This window comes from Somniosus microcephalus, chromosome 3, assembly GCF_052327205.1.
Source record: "Somniosus microcephalus isolate GS21.2 chromosome 3, FLI_Smic_1.0, whole genome shotgun sequence".
NCBI lineage: Eukaryota > Metazoa > Chordata > Chondrichthyes > Squaliformes > Somniosidae > Somniosus > Somniosus microcephalus.
The window spans coordinates 285,742,027-285,759,839 of record NC_140989.1 but is presented as its reverse complement, the minus strand read 5'-3'; the positions used below and the strand labels follow the sequence as shown (position 1 = coordinate 285,759,839).

The following is a 17,813-nucleotide window of genomic DNA, read 5'->3' as shown; positions in this document are numbered from 1 at the left end:
TTATGGAGGAGGGTGTTACAGTGACAATCTCATATAATGGAGAACGTAAAACAAAAAACTTGACAGGCAAAGTCCATGGGTTTATAAGCAAGACCAATAATACTTGTACCAGATGTATCTAATTTCTGAATACATTATCTTTTCTTAAGGTTCAAGGAAACCTTGGCCTCCTCTCCCCCGAGCTTTCCTTCCTCCCTTCTCTCGTCTCCGGCCACGATCAGCTAGGATCCCTCTCCCTCACTCACCTTGCCACGGACCGTCCCGCCCACCATCTGTTACATCATTTCTGTTGACTTCATGCGAGAGACAGTCCAGAGAAAAGCAAATGGAGCCCAGGAGTTAAAATGACCAAGCATCACGCTCTGCTGTCCATGGGGGTTTCCCACTAACCCCCCAATCCACCTGGCCTGAACAAGTTAATGTTGGATTCCTGCCAAGTCAATCTTTAGATGCCACTGTTCCAATATGTAAACCATTAATGGGCAGGGACCTGGCTCTCGTGCCACAGTGGTAAGATGTGGGTTTGCATCCGACAACCTCAGCATCTCTAATTTCCCAATCTCAAAGACACATTGCTGCAAGGAGATGCAAATAACTTCAGTAAAGCGCTTTCCACATTTCCTCCCCCAAGCACCACTCACAGGAAAAGAAGTAAGATCAAAAGGAGGGAGGGAGTCAGCTCCCACCCGGGCAATCTTGCTGACTCCTTGTAGTCTCTTTCAAAGAAGTCAGGAGGGTGTCTGAGTAGGTCACTCAGCTGTGCTCTCAGCTACACGGTGCAGGGAGGCCTAAGGAAGAGGTCATCCAGATCCCTGATCGCTCCAGTGATAAGAGAGGTCCACAGAGTACATAAGAAATAGGAACAGGAGTAGGCCATTTGGAGTAAAATTTAGCCACATAGATCAGGAAGGCCTCAAGCTCAGTTCCAATCTGTACTAAGTTAGCTGATTACAGTTGGAAGCACTCCAACTGGTCTCAGTGGCCCTGGAGTAAAAGTTGCCTAGACCCTGCCTAAAATCAGCACATTTTATTTATTTTTTTAAATTGAGAAACTGAGATGCAAGGTCAAAGTTTGTAATACAGAACCCCATCAAGGTTGAAAATAATACAGAAGAAAACAAGGTCAATCAGAATTAGGTGATGTCAAGCCTGGGTTTCAATAGCCTGAAGATTGTTGGAGATGGGGAGGATTGAATAGTTTTAAGATTCTGGAAAGAGTAAGTCTTAACATAAGAACATAACATAAGAAATAGGAGCAGGAGTAGGCCTTTCAGCCATTCAATGAGATCATGGCCAATCTTCTGCCTCAACACCATTCACCGGCCCTATCTCCATATCCCTTGATGCGCTTACTAGTCAGAAATCTATCGACTTCTGTTTTGAATATACCCAATGACTGAGCCTCCACAGCCCTCTGGGGTAGAGAATTCCAAAGATTCTCCACCTTCTGTGAAGAAATTTCTTCTCATCTCAGTCCTGAATGGCCTACCCTTTATCTTGAGGCTGTGGCCCCTGGTTGTAGACTCCCCAGCCAAGGGAAACATTCTCCCAGCATCCATCCTATCAAGCCCTGTAATAATTTTGTATGCTTCAATGAGATCCCCTCTCATTCTTCTGAATTCAAGAGAATACGGGCCCAGTTTACTCAATTTCTTCTCATACGACAGTCCTGCCATCCCAGGAATCAATCTCGTGAACCTTCGTTGCACTCCCTCTATGGCAAGCATATCCTTCCTTAGGTAAGGAGACCAAAATTGTACACAGTACTCCAGGTGTGGTCTCACCAAGACCCTATATAATTGGAGTAAGACTTCTTTACTCCTGTACTCAAATCCTCTTGTAATGAAGGCCAGCATACCATTTGCCTTCCTAATGGCTTGCTGCACCTGCACATTCACTTTCAGTGACTCATGTACAAGGACACCCAGGTCCCTTTGAGCATCTGCATTCCCTAATCTTTCACCATTTAGGAAATACTCTGCCTTTCTGTTTTTTCTACCAAAGTGGATAACTTCACATTTATCCACATTATATTCCATCTGCCATGTTCTCGCCCACTCACTGAGCCTGTCGAGATCCCCTTGAAGCCTCTTCACATCCTCTTCACAACTGACACTGCCACCTAGCTTTGTATCATCAGCAAATTTGGAAATGTTACATTTAGTCCCCTCATCCAAATCATTGATATAGATTGTGAATAGCTGGGGCCCAAGCACCGATCCTTGCGGTACCCCACTAGTCACAGCCTGCTATCCTGAAAAAGAAACGTTTATCCCTACTCTTTGTTTTCTGTCTGTTAATCAATTCTCAATCCATGCTAGTATGGTACCCCTAATTCCATGTGCCCTAACCTTGTTCACCAACCTATTCTGTGGGGCCTTATTGAAGGCCTTCTGAAAATCCAAATACAGTACACCACATCTACCGGTTCCCCTTTGTCTACTCCACTAGTTACATCCTGTTTGTTAAACAGGATTTCCCTTTCATAAATCCATGTTGACTCTGCCCAATCTTACTATTAGTTTCTAAGTGCCCAGTTATTGCATCCTTTATAATAGATTCCAGCATTTTCCCAACTACTGATGTGAGGCTAACAGGTCTGTAGTTCCCCGTTTTCTCTCTCCCTCCTTTCTTAAATAGCGGAGTTACATTTGCTATCCTCCAATCTGCAGGAACTGTTCCAGAATCTATAGAATTTTGGAAGATGACAACCAATGCGTCCACTATCCCAATGGCCACCTCTTTCAAAACTCTAAGATGTAGGTCATTCGGTCCTTGGGATTTATCGACTTTTAGTCCCATTAATTTTGCTAGTACTGTTTTTTTACTAATAATAATTTCTTTAAGTTCCTCATTCTCGCCACACCCTTGGTTTTCTCGTATTTCTGGGAGGTTTTTTGTGTCTTCCTCCGTGAAGACAGAAACAAAGTACATATTTAATTTCTCTGCCATTTCCTCATTCCCCATTATAAATTCTCCCATTTTTGACTGTAAAGGACCTACATTTACCTTCGCCAGTCTTTTCCTTTTCACATACCTATTGACGCTTTTACAATCCGTTTTTATATTTTGCGCTAGTTTGTGCTCATATTCCATTTTCCCTTTCTTTGTCAATTTCTTGGTCCCCCTTTGCTGATTTCTAAAAAGATCCCAATCCTTAGGCTGACTGCTTTTTCTGGCAACTTTAATAGCTTCCTCCTTTGACTTAATACTAGCTTTAATTTCTTTTGTTAGCCATGGTTGGATCACTTTTCCTTTTGGGTTTTTATGCCCTAGAGGAATATATGTTTGTTGCAAATTATGCATTATTTCCTTGCATGTTAGCCATTGTATGTCCACCTTCATACCATTTAGTGTAGTCTTCCAATCTACCATGGCCAACTTGTCCCTCATACCCTTGTAGTTTCCTCTGTTTAGATTGAAGACCTTAGTTTCAGATTGGACTACATCACTCTCAAACTTAATGTAAAATTCAATCATATTCACAGATCACAGAGATCACAGAATCTACATATTATGGTCACTTGTCCCTGAAGGCCCCTTTACCACAAGATTATTGATTAGCCCTTTCTCATTACACAGTATCAGATCCAGAATAGCCTGTTCCCTGGTTGGTTCCTCCACATACTGATCCAGGAAACCATCTCGCATGCATTCCAAGAATTCGTCCTCCACACCATTAGTGGTAATTTGATTTGCCCAGTCAATATGTAGATTGAAGTCCCCCATGATTACCGTATTGCCCTTGTTACATGCACTTCTAATCTCTTGATTGATACTGTGCCCTACATTACCACTACTGTTTGGTGGCCTATACACAACTCCCACCAATGTTTTCCACCCTTTGCTGTTTCTTAGCTCCACCCAAACTGATTCCAGTTCTACATCCCGATCTGCCGAGCCAAGATCTTTTATCTCTACTGTACCGATCTCATCCCTTATTAACAGCGCTACGCCACCTCCTTTTCCTTTTTGTCTGTCCTTCCTAAATGTTGAGTACCCTGGAACATTCAGTTCCCAGCTTTGGTTACCCTGCAACCATGTCTTTGTAATGGCAATTACATCACACCCATCTACTTCTATTTGTGCCATTAATTCATCCACTTTGTTGCGAATGCCACGTGCATTTAGATAAAGTGCCTTCAACTTTGCCTGTTTAATATTTTTCTGCACTTTGACCCTCTTTACTGTTGGCCTTTGTTTCTGCTCCCTACTAGTTTTGCTGACTACTTTTCTAACTTGCACTTCCAGCTTTGTTTCTCTCCATTTTCGGCCCACACTTAGGTTCCCAGCCCCCTGACAAACTAGTTTAAATCCTTGATTTCAACAGAGTGAGGATGTGCAGGGAAGAGGAAAGGAATGTACATTACAGATTTGGAGAAACAAGACAATAAAGTTCAGAGCAGCATTGACTATAATTGTATAAATAAAAGATAAAGTCAAGTTTGCAACAGAGAGAGATTGGAGGCTTTGGGTGAGAGAGGTATTGTCTATCAGACGACAAGCTTTTTGTTAAATCTTGTCCACATGTGTGAGACAGGTGCTAAAACAGCCTCAGATATGGCAGCAGTATTCAAGTCTTGGGACAGGCCTGAACTTTACAAAGTGTTAAGAGGTGTTGAGGCAAAAAGTGTCTGGAATGAAAGATGAAATGACGCTTCTTGGAGGCAGCTTTAGCAATGGAAGAGATGGGAAGTCTATTTGAAGTCAGAGCAAGGGAATCCAATAATGTTGATAGATGAAGTGTGTGAATCCACCAAAGGTAAGAGGTGACAGCTGCTGGTTAGACTAGCGAGAAACACAGAAAGACTCTTTTTGAACAACTGAAAGAAACAAGACTTTCATTGTCCCACTTCAGGGCACGGAGGAGATCAGGATGTAGTGACACAGACATTATGCTGTGAGATGTCTAGAGGTTTAGAGCACCGAGGCCATGTGATCTAAAAACAAACTGATGTATAATGGAATTATAAAAAAAACTGGATAAGGTTAAATAGGGAGTGATGGCAGTATGAAGAATGAGTAATGGGAAAGAGGACAGCACTGAGGAAACCCTGAGTTAATGAAAATAAAAGTCAGAGGGTGAGCCACCAACAGCACATATAGACTGATCTGAGGCAAAACTAGATAGGCACTAGATAGAACAAAGTTTTGGTGTGAGGTCATATGATGGTAACTGTTTTAGAATTATATAGGCTTTGGGAATTTCTGAGAAAATGAAGAATAATTCACCAAAGTATACAAGAGCAGAGCTCTATAGGCGCATAATGTAGACTGCAAGATCATCAATGGAACGGCCGTGCCAAAACCCATATAGGTGATGGTCATTAGGTCAGAACTCTCAAATGATGCATTGCATGGAAAGTTAACAGCAGCTCTGATAACATTAGGAAGTATTTTAAAACAACAATAGGAAAATTGGTTAAAGGGAAGAGATGGGTTAAGCACAAGCAAATTTCCAAGCGAAGGAAAGGTGGTCTGGGAGTAAAAAAGATTGAAGAGAAAAGAAAAGATTGAAGATGCTGAAGCATCCTGGTATTAATGACGGCATCTTGTTAATACAACTCACTCCCAGTCAGCGTCAGGTGCACCTCCAAGCCAAATCCCAGAATGATGTCTACATAACTCCTTGTTTGAAAAAAATTCTCACGATAAATCAACAGAAAGCCAGATAAAAAGAAAAAGGGATGTCAAGTTACTAAGTTTTTGATGTTTGCTCTTTAATTAAAATCATGCAATACCCTTGGAGCACAGGGTCAAGATGTGGTGACTCTCCACTGGGAGCAGGGGGAAAGAAAGAGGAAACTTTTTCTCGTCTTCGTTCAGCTCCCAAGTTCCTTCTGGGCCAGGAAACTTAAGGAAGGTGTACTGGGGAATACTCGCTCCCAGTCGGGGTGGAACTTAGCACTTTTTATGTTTATTGGGTTACATGAAAGGGGGAATTGCAGGGATATAGGTGGAACATTTGTATTGTGCTTTGTTGACATTGATATTACAATTATTGGACTGGATATCAGGCTTTGATGATCGGGCTTGGCTGTGATGCTCCTTATGGTGGAATAGCATGTCTCCACTCATTGTTTCAACTCACTTGGGTCAGCTACACTAAAAAGTATAGAGGATGTGCAGGAGAGTGGGATCAAACTAGGTGGCCCACGAAGATAAACATTATACAATTTTGAAGAGCCAAATGCTCTGTTTCTGTGCTGTAACATTCTGTGATTCTATGAGGTACTAGGGACGGGTGTAATGCAACCATACCTCAGCAAGAGTCAGCGCCTCAGGAGAAGAAAACTGGAGGAACAAATCTACCTAATTTGGCCCAAAAAAAGGGCAGTGTTCTCTGTCACATCTTTAGAGCTGCGTCATGGAGTTGTCTGATATGGATTTGCAGCAACAATCCCCTACAAGTTCCTAATAGCAACTGTACTGAGCGTTTATCAGAAAATTGTAAAGGAGGGTAATTTTCTGGGGGGGGGGGGGAGAGGGGGGAGAGGAATCACCATCACTCACCCTCACCTCTATCAGTTACAAGATGGTACATAGCACGCAAGATCCAAGCAAAGTGAGGAGAAAATAATATTGAATAAAAGATCGAATCTCATCCCTAACAATATCTAAAATGGCTTCTGCTCTGTCCTGTAAGGCTGCACAACATAGAGTATCATTATTGGATGACTCCATTTCACTTCAGCAATGACATTCAGAAAAATGTAAAAGTAAAAGATGTCAGGTTAATTTATATTGGCAGAGATTAATTGATTTATGTTGCAGCCATAATACTACAAGTGTTGATCCAAAATTTCAACACACAGAGACTCACTTAAGACCATGTTATATTGTTGAAACATAATACTTAACCATTAGGATCAGATCCATCTTATAGAAACTTCTTTCAGATTGCTTGCTGACTATTTTTCTTTGGGAAAATGCCACAGCAATATTAATCTGACACTCAACTGCTTGCATGTGAGCGAGTGACCACACAGCAAGACTGATTTTCATCTCAAGCAAGACAGAACTGGGCATATAACCCAAGCCCACACAGGGAGAGCAGCTCCCCCCCATACCTGGGAATGCATACTTTCCCCATCTTGTTTGCATTTCAAGCTAATTGCACTATTGTCTGAACTCTTAATAATACTCTGTGATACACTGCCAGTGATATTTAGAAGAATTTTTTTTTGCAGATGAATTACATCAGACAAAGTCTGTTGTGGTTTGTTTTTGAACTTAGTATATCTCTTCCAGGAAGTTTTAAGATGCCAATTTATGCAGACAATGCACTGACTATTGTGTTACAGGCACTTTGTGGCTATCTGAGAACCGGATTTCATTTTTAATTTTGGGCTCATCAAGGTGAGGGATGACAGTTGCTGGGAAATGGGACTCTTTCCCATTTCTGGCACCCAGTGTCAGCATCAAGCATTCCCTGGTCAAGTATAGTGCAAGTTAGATGTCAAGTAAAGCGCATGCCGACAGTTCCCCAGAAGCGGCTCGCGGGTGAGCCAAGTCCTAGAATTTTGTACCAGCGCACGCACGAGCGGTAGACGCGAAAGAGTCTTGGCTCCGGCTCCGATTGAGCAATGTAGGGCGGGCGGAGGAGGCCGCGGATAACAGGCAGCGCAGTGACGGTAGCTGTTCATTAGAACACGCAGCTCCTTCCCGTGCGGGTCAGCAATCGGAGGCAGAGCAGCACACGGCTGGCTGCTCAGATAAGAACCGATCATCTACATCAAAGAACTGCTGTATAAGACAAATATGAAGTTTTTTTAATTCATTTTTATGGGATGTGGGCGTCGCTGGCAAGGCCAGCATTTATTGCCCATCCCTAATTGCCCTTGAGAAGGTGGTGATGAGCTGCCTTCTTGAACCGCTGCAGTCCGTGTGGTGAAGTTATTCCCACAGTGCTATTAGGTAGGGAGTTCCAGGATTTTGACCCGGCGACACAGAAGGATCGGCGATATACTTCTAAGTCAGGATGGCGTGTGACTTGGAGGGGAACTTGGAGGTGGTGGTGTTCCCATGTGCCTGCTGCCCTTGTCCTTCTAGGTGGAAGAGGTCACGGGTTTGGGAGGTGCTGCCGAAGAAGCCTTGGCGAGTTGCTGCAGTGCATCTTGTAGATGGTACACACTGCAGCCACGGTACGCCGGTGGTGGAGGGAGTGAATGTTTAAGGTGATAGATGGGGTGCCAGTGTGGACGTTAGGAGAGAACAGCTTTGAGCTCAGCTGTGATGGTCCCCTCAATCAAACCGCTCACCATCACTGGCGGTCTACGCTCAGACATGAAGAATGCTCACTTGGGTGAGGCACTGGAATGCTGGCAACACTTGTGAAACTGTATTCCAACAAGAATCGGTGATTTCAGGAAAAGAGGGAAGAAAGTGGAAAAAAAAACATAAAACTCTCCAATTTCTCCCGGCTGCTGCAGAGTAGTGCCAGTGCACTGCCCTGAAGAGGGTTCTTTTCAAAGTAATTGTGGTAAACCACTGTTTGTATTCCTGTTTGTCCTGTTTGTATTCCACTGTGTACATGCCTGGACATGCCTCGGCTGACTCCTCCCACAGGTCCTAGTATAAAGGTGACTGCTCCCCAGCCCTTGTATCCTGGACCGGTCGACCACTCGAGGCAGACCTCCATTCTGTTGTTAATAAAAGCCTTTAGTTACTCTTCTAACTCTCAGTCTTTTATGAGTAATTGATAGCGCATCAATTTTATTAACAACATTTTTATAATGGAGAAGATCCTCACACCAGCATGCCTGGACTTAGATCATCGGGAGGCGGACTCATCCACCAAGTTTACTCACTGGCTTAAGTGTTTCGAAAAATTCCTGACCGCCTCCAAAGCAATCAAATCGGACGAGGACAAACTGGATGTCCTGACCTCCAAAGTGAACCACCGAGTGTACTCGGTCATCCAAGACGCGACCTCGTACGCGGATGCTATCAAGCTCCTCAAGGACCAGTACACGCGCCCAGTGAACGAAGTGTACGCCAGGCACCTCCTGGGGAGTCGTAAACAACAACCTGGGGAATCGACCGTGGAATACCTTCAGGCACTGTCTGTGCTTGGCCGGGCCTGTGGTTGTAAGGATGTAAAGGCCGCCGTGTACACAGAGGAACTTATCCGGGACGCTTTTGTAGCGGGCCACAGATCCAATTACACACGACAGCGACTGTTGGAGCAGAGCAACCTCGACCTCAACAAGGCCTCTGAACTCGCACTATCGTTGGATGCAGCCTACCAGGGCATGGATGCCTACTCCTCTGCACCGTGGACGCCGCGGGGAATGACAGCCTGGGACACGGTAGGACCGCCTCATAGCGCCGTGCCACCCCAGCCACACCCCAACAACGGCCCAACTACCGCAGCAGTGTCCCAAGGCCAGACAGCAGTGCCCCAAGGCCAGAAATGCTACTTCTGTGGCCAGGCAAAACACCCCAGAGCGCGCTGCCCGGCGAAAAACGCGATCTGCTCGGGCTGCGGGAAGAAGGGACACTACGCTAGCGTCTGCAGGGCCAAAGCCACCCCGAACCCCAGCAGCGCCGCGTGTGGGCCATGCGGGCCGCCATTTTGGACCTCCCCGGCCGTGTGCGAATCACCGGTACAGCAGCCATTTTGGACGCCTCCAGCCACATGGGGATCATGGACGCCGCCATCTTGGACGACAGCCGGGACGCAGCAGGCCCCCGACACCGCCTCATCTGATACCCGCAGCGACACACCGACCCCTACGCTGGCATCCGTTACACTGGACCAAGCGAGACCGCACCAACTGGCCAGTTCCACAATGGACATTAAGGTAAATGGTCACGATACAATCTGCCTTTTTGACTCTGGGAGCACGGAGAGCTTCATCCACCCCGACACGGTGCGGCGTTGCTCTCTCCCAGTCCTGCCTGCGCAACAGCGGATTTCTATGGCCTCCGAGTCCCAGTCGGCGGACATCGGCGGCTACTGCGTGGTGACACTCGTAGTAGACGGGACCGTGTACGATCATTTTAAACTTCTGGTCCTGCCTGACCTCTGCGCTGCCGTCCTGCTGGGGTTAGATTTTCAGTGCCACCTTAAAAGTGTTACGATGGCGTACGGTGGACCCCTACCCCCACTCACAGTCCGCAGCCAGCAGCTTCCAAATTGCCCGCCGCGCACCAGGTGCAACCTCTCCACACTCAGAGTCACCCCCCCACCACTGTTTGCTAACCTCACCCCCGACTGTAAGCCCATCGCCACAAAGAGCAGGCGATACAGTGCCGGGGACAGGGTTTTCATTAAAACCGAAGTGGAGCGGCTCCTGAAAGAAGGGATTATTGAGGGCAGCACCAGCCCCTGGCGAGCCCAGGTTGTGGTCGTTAAGACCAGCGAGAAGCAGCGCCTGGTCATCGACTACAGCCAGACAATAAATCGCTACACCCTGCTGGACGCCTACCCACTCACCCGTATAGCTGATATGGTCAACCAGATCGCGCAGTACCGCGTCTTCTCGACCATTGACCTGAAATCAGCGTACCACCAGCTCCCCATCCGCCCTGAGGACCGCCAGTACACTGCCTTTGAGGCAAACGGCCGCCTCTATCACTTCCTTAGGGTTCCCTTTGGCGTCACCAACGGGGTCTCCATCTTCCAAAGGGAGATGGACCGGATGGTAGATCAAAATGCGTTGCAGGCCACTTTCCCATATCTGGACAATGTGACCATCTGCGGCCGTGACTTGCAGGACCATGACGCAAACCTCGAAAAATTCCTCCGCACCGCCCAACTCCTAAACCTGACATATAACAAGGAGAAGTGCATATTCCGCACAAACCGCCTCGCCATCCTTGGCTGTGTTGTGGAACACGGAGTCATCGGCCCCGACCCCGACCGGATGCGTCCCCTTATGGAACTTCCACTGCCTCAAGGCCCTGAAGAGGTGCCTAGGGTTTTTCTCCTATTACGCCCAGTGGGTCCCCTACTATGCGGACAAGGCCCGTCCGCTGATCAAGTCCACCTCTTTTCCCTTGACGGCAGAGGCCCGCTTAGCCTTCCACCGTATCAAGGAGGACATTGCCAAAGCCACCATGCACGCAGTGGACGAATCCATCCCCTTCCAGGTGGAAAGCGACGCGTCCGACTTTGCCCTGGCCGCTACCCTCAATCAGGCGGGGAGACCCGTGGCCTTCTTTTCACGAACCCTCCAAGGCCCGGAGACCAGACACTCCGCTGTTGAGAAGGAGGCCCAGGCGATTGTGGAGGCTGTGCGTCATTGGAGGCACTACCTGGCCGGAAAACGATTTACCCTGCTCACTGACCAGCGTTCAGTTGCTTTTATGTTTAACAACAAGCAGAGGGGCAAAATCAAAAATGACAAGATCTTGAGGTGGAGAATCGAACTTTCCACCTACAACTACGAGATCTTGTACCGGCCCGGGAAGCTAAATGAACCCCCGGATGCGCTATCGCGTGGCAGCTGCGCCAGCGCGCAGATCGATAGACTACGGGTCCTCCACAATGACCTCTGCCACCCGGGGGTCACCAGGTTCTTCCACCTCATCAAGGCCCGCAACCTGCCTTACTCTATTGAGGAGGTCAGGACTATGACCAGGAACTGCCAAGTCTGCGCTGAGTGCAAACCACACTTTTATAGACCAGACAGGGCCCACCTGATAAAAGCCACTCGCCCCTTCGAGCGCCTGAGCGTTGATTTTAAAGGGCCTCTCCCCTCCTCCGACCGCAATGTGTACTTCCTCAATATTATTGATGAGTACTCCCGTTTCCCGTTCGCCTTCCCCTGCCCGGACATGACCAGTGCCACGGTCATTAAATGTCTGAACAACCTCTTCACCCTGTTCGGCTTCCCCAGCTATATCCATAGCGACCGGGGCTCATCGTTTATGAGCGACGAACTCCGTCAGTACCTGCTAACTAGGGGTATTGCCACAAGCAGGACCACCAGTTACAACCCCCGGGGGAACGGACAGGTGGAAAGAGAAAATGCGACAGTTTGGAAGGCCGTCCTGCTAGCCTTAAAGTCTAGGGGCCTTCCAACCTCCCGTTGGCAGGATGTGCTCCCCGATGCGCTCCACTCTATTCGGTCACTGCTCTGCACTGCCACTAACGCCACCCCTCATGAGAAAATGTTTGTCTTCCCAAGGAAGTCCACATCAGGGACGTCGCTACCGCCATGGCTGACGTCCCCAGGGCCGGTCCTACTGAGAAGACACGTGAGGACCCATAAAACGGACCCCCTGGTCGAGAGGGTCGACCTCCTCCACGCCAACCCCCAGTATGCTTACATCGCATACCCGGACGGGCGGGAGGACACAGTCTCCATAAGAGACCTTGCACCCTCGGGGACCACAGTAACCCACTACCCACTACCACCCCTCCCCACGATCCGATATCCAGCCCCAGCAGACGGCAGGCCTGGGCCCCGCGACCCGCTCGACATCTACGAGGACGACACGCCTGTGCCACAGCCTACGCTGGACTCGACGCCGGAAGCTTCACTACCCCTGCCGTCGCCACGCCGATCACAGCGGCAGACAAGACCTCCGGAGAGACTCCAATACACTAACTTTTAATACACTTCACCCCGCCGGACTCAATTTTAAACAAGGGGTGAATGTGGTAAACCACTGTTTGTATTCCTGTTTGTCCTGTTTGTATTCCACTGTGTACATGCCTGGACATGCCTCGGCTGACTCCTCCCACAGGTCCTAGTATAAAGGTGACTGCTCCCCAGCCCTTGTATCCTGGACCGGTCGACCACTCGAGGCAGACCTCCATTCTGTTGTTAATAAAAGCCTTTAGTTACTCTTCTAACTCTCAGTCTTTTATGAGTAATTGATAGCGCATCAGTAATCAAGATAACAATTTCACAAATCGAGCCTATCCATTCCATCACAATTATAAGTGTTCAGTTAAACAGAGGAAGCTGATATTGATTCAGTTATTGCAAATCTTACATCTTACAAATATTTAAAATTCTGAGTAATATGGTGGATAATCTATTAATTAACCGATAAACCCCAGGGTTAGCTTTTTCATTCTTTTCCCATTGTTTTATGTTGGTTTATATGGTGATGCACGTCATCTGACACAGTATAAGGTCAATAATTTGGTGACAGGCACCCTGTAATACTGGGCACAGAGATCTGCAACATACCACGTCCCTGACATGCTTAACACCCCAAAATGTGACCAACCAGCGACGGACACAAACTGTGCACGAGGCTTATTAAAAGGTCACAAACATGAAGCAAATTAGGGGGGGCCTTCTCATAATGTGAATGAAGCATCCATGCAGTGCTCCAGACACAGCAGCCATTCCCAACAGATGCTTTGGTAAAGCCCACAAGACATTTTCAAATTTTGACCCAGCAGCCCTCTCTCCTTGTTGTAGGATCAAATTTTCTTTTTTTGCCGCTTTTTTGGGGGGCTTTAATGGACAAATACCTGCAAGAGCACCTTAGTTCCCACCACAATTTGAAGAAAAATCAGTACTGGCAGTTTCTGGGCAAACAGCAACCCTTTACCTGTTGCTGGTGCCCAACATTCCAGTCCCCAACCCATTTGGTGCTCCCAGTATGTCATGAACTGTGCACTGGGAGCACCACTGAAATATTTAAATAAGCCGCCCATGCATTATTCTGCGCTATGCAAGGAATGCATTATCCCCGCCACCACCCCCCCCCAACCGCCATACTAGTATAATGTTGATCAGCTCTGATGGACGGGCCACATCGTCCGCATGCCCGATACGAAACTCCCAAAACAAGCACTCTACTTGGAGCTCCGACATGGCAAGAGAGCCCCAGGTGAGCAGAGGAAACGCTTCAAGGACACTCTCAAAGCCTCCTTGAAAAAGTGCAACATCTCCACTGACACCTGGGAATCCTTGGCCCAAGACCGCACAAAGTAGAGGAGAAGCATCTGGAAAGGCGCCGAACACCTCGAGTCTCTTCGCTGGGAGCAAGTGGAAGCCAAGCGCAAACAGTGGAAGGAGCGCACGTCAACCCAAGCACCCCACCCACCCGCCCCTTCAACCACTGTCTGCCCCACCTGTGACAGAGACTGTAGGTCCCGCACTGGACTCAGTCACCTGAGAACTCATTTTTAATGTGGAAGCAAGTCTTCCTCAGTTCCAAGGGACTGCCTAAGAAGAAGAAGAGAACATTGTACAACCCCTACAGTCGTTATACCTTTAACCAGTGAGGTTGGCTGAGTGAGGAAAGGGGCCTACATTGCCTTGGCACTTTCCCAGCCGTAGTTGGAGTCTGACATCACTTATTCTAACTAATGTACATCCCACATATTTTATCCGCATATGTGGTAGATTTCATGATACTCATTGTCTGACATTCTCCCACAGGGGGCACTATTGTCAGTTTTATCAATGCTCCTTGGAGAATTACGAGACATACTTCTGTCAAGATATTAGTAGCACTCGTTTAAAAAGCAACAAACCATCACTTAAACCACCTAGGGCAAGGAAGGTAATAGAAAATGATCAAATGTTGATTAAATATCGCAAATGATCAACTGAAGAAAATGCTGGGTCCACATAGATCAAAACTTTCAATATATCAGTGCAGATATTGCCCTCTAGTGGTCACATAATAATCTTGTAACTTTTTTTTGCAGCAAACACACAGCACTTTACAGAGGAAGATGGGCCCAAAATCCATGTGTGCATTCTATATGAGTGCAAAAGCTTTTACCAACATGGAAGGGAAATGCATGTCAGACGTAGTTATAGATGATGATTACAATGATAAAGCTCCTCTATGGCCGCAAAATTCCTCGGAGCTGCTCCTGATCCACTGGGGGGTTGCTTTGCCTGAAGTGCAACAGAAACCCCCTTTACGTGCATAAACGGGGTTTCCATCGCATTGCCGGCAGAACAGGAAGAGTTCTGAGGAATTTCCCGGCCAAAGTTTTTGCTTTCTATACATGTGGAAAAGCGACTGAAGGGCGGACTCAATCCAAGTTTTTAAAATAATGGAGGGAACTTATAACGTGGATGTAAAGAAATGCCTTTTGCAAAAACAGGATGGAAGAGAAAAATAACACACTTAGCACAAAAAAATAATTTCTTACCTTCGGTTTGTATGCATTCAGCATGGACATTTCGACATTTTGCCCTCGCACAGGTTTCGGCTGTCGTTGGATAACGGGTGTTGATGACTTTTGATTATTACGACAAATACAGATAAAGAAGAACAAAAGAGCAATTGCCAGGGGAATTGCCACACTCGGGACCAGGATGTAAAGAATCTCCATCTTGTTGTTTTCTTTGGAGTCTGGTTTGCAAAGAAAAGACATAGCTTAGTGCCTTACTAATAAGACACAACACTGCACTCCGCAGTAAGAAAAAAGGAAGAACTTTCATTTATGTAGCACTTTTCATGACATCTGGAAATCCCAAAGGAGTACTTTTGAAGTGTAATTACTGTTGTAATTCAGGGAGATGTGGCAGGCAATTTCTGCACTGTAAGGTCCCACAAACAGCAATCAGATAAATTGCCAGATAACCTGTTTTGGTGATGTTGGTTGAGGGGGGTAAATGTTGGCAAGGACACCAGGAGAACTTCCCAGCTCTTCTTCAAATAGTGCCATGGGATCTTTTATGCCCACCTGTAAGGACAGCCAGGGTCGCAGTTTGTCTCATCCAAAAGACAGCACCTCCAACAGTCCAGCACTCCTTCAGTACAGTACTGAGGTCAGTCTAGTTTATGTGCTCAGTCTCTGGATTGTGGCTTGAAACCCCAACCTTCTGACTCTGAGGTGAGAGTGCTACCACTGAGCCAAGGCTGACACATCAGTAACAAAGCACAACCAACATCAGTAATAAAACACAACACTCCATCATACTTCTAGTAAAACACAACATTCCTAAAGTACTTCAGCAAAAAAATACAACACTGCTCAGTACTTCAGTAATAAAACACAGCACAGCACTCTTCAGTACTTCAGGAATAAAGCACAACACAAGTAATAAAACATACAGGAACTGCAGGAATAAAGTATAATGCTTCTTAGTAATAAAACTATGGTGAATTTCAGTAATAGAAGTACCGTACACCAATGTAACAAAATACAATACCCACTGTATAAAAACATCACACACCTCAATAATAAAGTTCAATGTACTCAGTCTTAAAGTACAATGCATCTCAATAAGAAAATACAACATATTTTAGCTATAAAATTGTTATCTCTTTACACAGTGAAATAACTATTGGCATCAACAGTGACCTGAATTCAGTGGCAGTAAGATTATGGATATTGCTGCTCATCCTCTTGAAACTTATAAAATTCCGACAGGACTGGACAGACTAGATGCAGGAAGGATGTTCCCGATGGTCAGGGAGTCCAGAACCAGGGGTCACAGTCTAAAGATAAGGGGTAAGCCATTTAGGACAGAAATGAGGAGGAATTTCTTCACCCAGACAGTGGTGAACCTGTGGAATTCTCTACCACAGAAGGCAGTAGAGGCCAATTCATTAAATATATTCAAGAAGGAGTTGGATATATTTCTTAAGGCTAAAGGGATCAAGGGGTATGGGGAGAAAGCAGGGACCAGGTACTGAATTTGGATGATCAGCCATGATCGCATTGAATGGCGGAGCAGGCTCGAGGGGCCGAATGGCCTACTCCTGCTCCCATCTTCTGTTTCTATGTTTCTATCCAGTGATACCCTTAACTTTAAAGGTTCACTTTCAGAAAAAGCTTAACAGGCGATCCTTCTCACACCTCCACCTCTCTCTTTGTCAAATCTTTCTTGTCTGTCTCTATTTTATCAATACTTCTACGGTCACTGCTTCCCCGAACTTTCCTCTATTATTCCTCATGAGCCTCAAAGATACTATCCTGCAGACTGTCGCTGCTCCTTGCATATTCCCTGCACCACCCCACACTTTGACTTGTGCTTTCTCAGAGCCCTCAAGGCTGTGGAACACCTATCCTTCCTCGGCCTTTCCTTCTTTTATAATGTCCAGGTTTTGAAAGTCAAACTTAGCATCTCCTAACCACTACTTTGTTGATTTAGCCCATCTTCTGCTCTTTGTAACCTTGTTACTGTCCTGAACTACGGATCCTGGCCCTCATTTGAAAAAAAGGATAAAAGTACAGTGTACTAACTCACCGCACCATATCCAGTTCCCCTTCAGAAATTTCAATTGATGGTCCTTACCACACAGTGGAATTTCACACAACTCCAACTTGACTGATTCATCCAGAGTAAAGCACCACGGAGCATCCTTGTGGTTCCCTGGATTCCGGCAATACGAGTGGCCACCATTGAGTTCGGGATATTTAACCGCAGTGTAAGAATGACTGTGTGGATACTGGGAGTTCCATGGCTGACACTGTCGCCCTGATTTGGTTACACTCACGGTGCCACGATAATCAATACCGCTAATATTAAAACATTTGTGATCTGTGGGGGGAAAAAACACACAGTATAGGAATACCACTCAGCAAAGAGATTTAAAAAATCACGAGGAGTTTTCTCGACGGCTCAATTAATTTAGCCAGCAAGTACCTAAGCCATAGACTGGGAAAATCTCAGATTCGGTCCCTAAATTTGTGCCAAGCAAGCTGAGCTCAGCTGGAGCTGCCAGTGAAGCATTAAAATGGCCATGGCAGCCCTGGGTTTGGGAAGGGCAAATCAGCTGGGGTTCATGCTCTCGATGTCGATACAGCAGTCCTTGCTGGAAAGGTATGTATGTGGACATCGGGTGAAGAAAGGATCAGGTTCTGCTGTGATGCCCCTTGTGGTCACACAGTTTGCTGACGCTCATTGCCACACGCGAAGAATGGCCAA

At 46.5% G+C, this 17,813-nt stretch overlaps 1 protein-coding gene across 2 annotated transcripts in view; it reads right to left on the bottom strand.

The window, feature by feature from the left end:
* The window catches only part of ror1 (receptor tyrosine kinase-like orphan receptor 1), a 358,993-nt gene that overhangs the window by 5,701 nt on the left and 335,479 nt on the right, over positions 1–17,813 (bottom strand). For both annotated transcript variants that reach the window (XM_085982693.1, XM_085982694.1), the window contains exons 7-8: positions 17,181–17,426; positions 15,086–15,288 (exon numbers count right to left, since the gene is read on the bottom strand). In XM_085982693.1, coding sequence (XP_085838819.1) covers positions 15,086–15,288; positions 17,181–17,426 — 449 coding nt within the window. The remainder of the gene's footprint in view (positions 1–15,085; positions 15,289–17,180; positions 17,427–17,813) is intronic.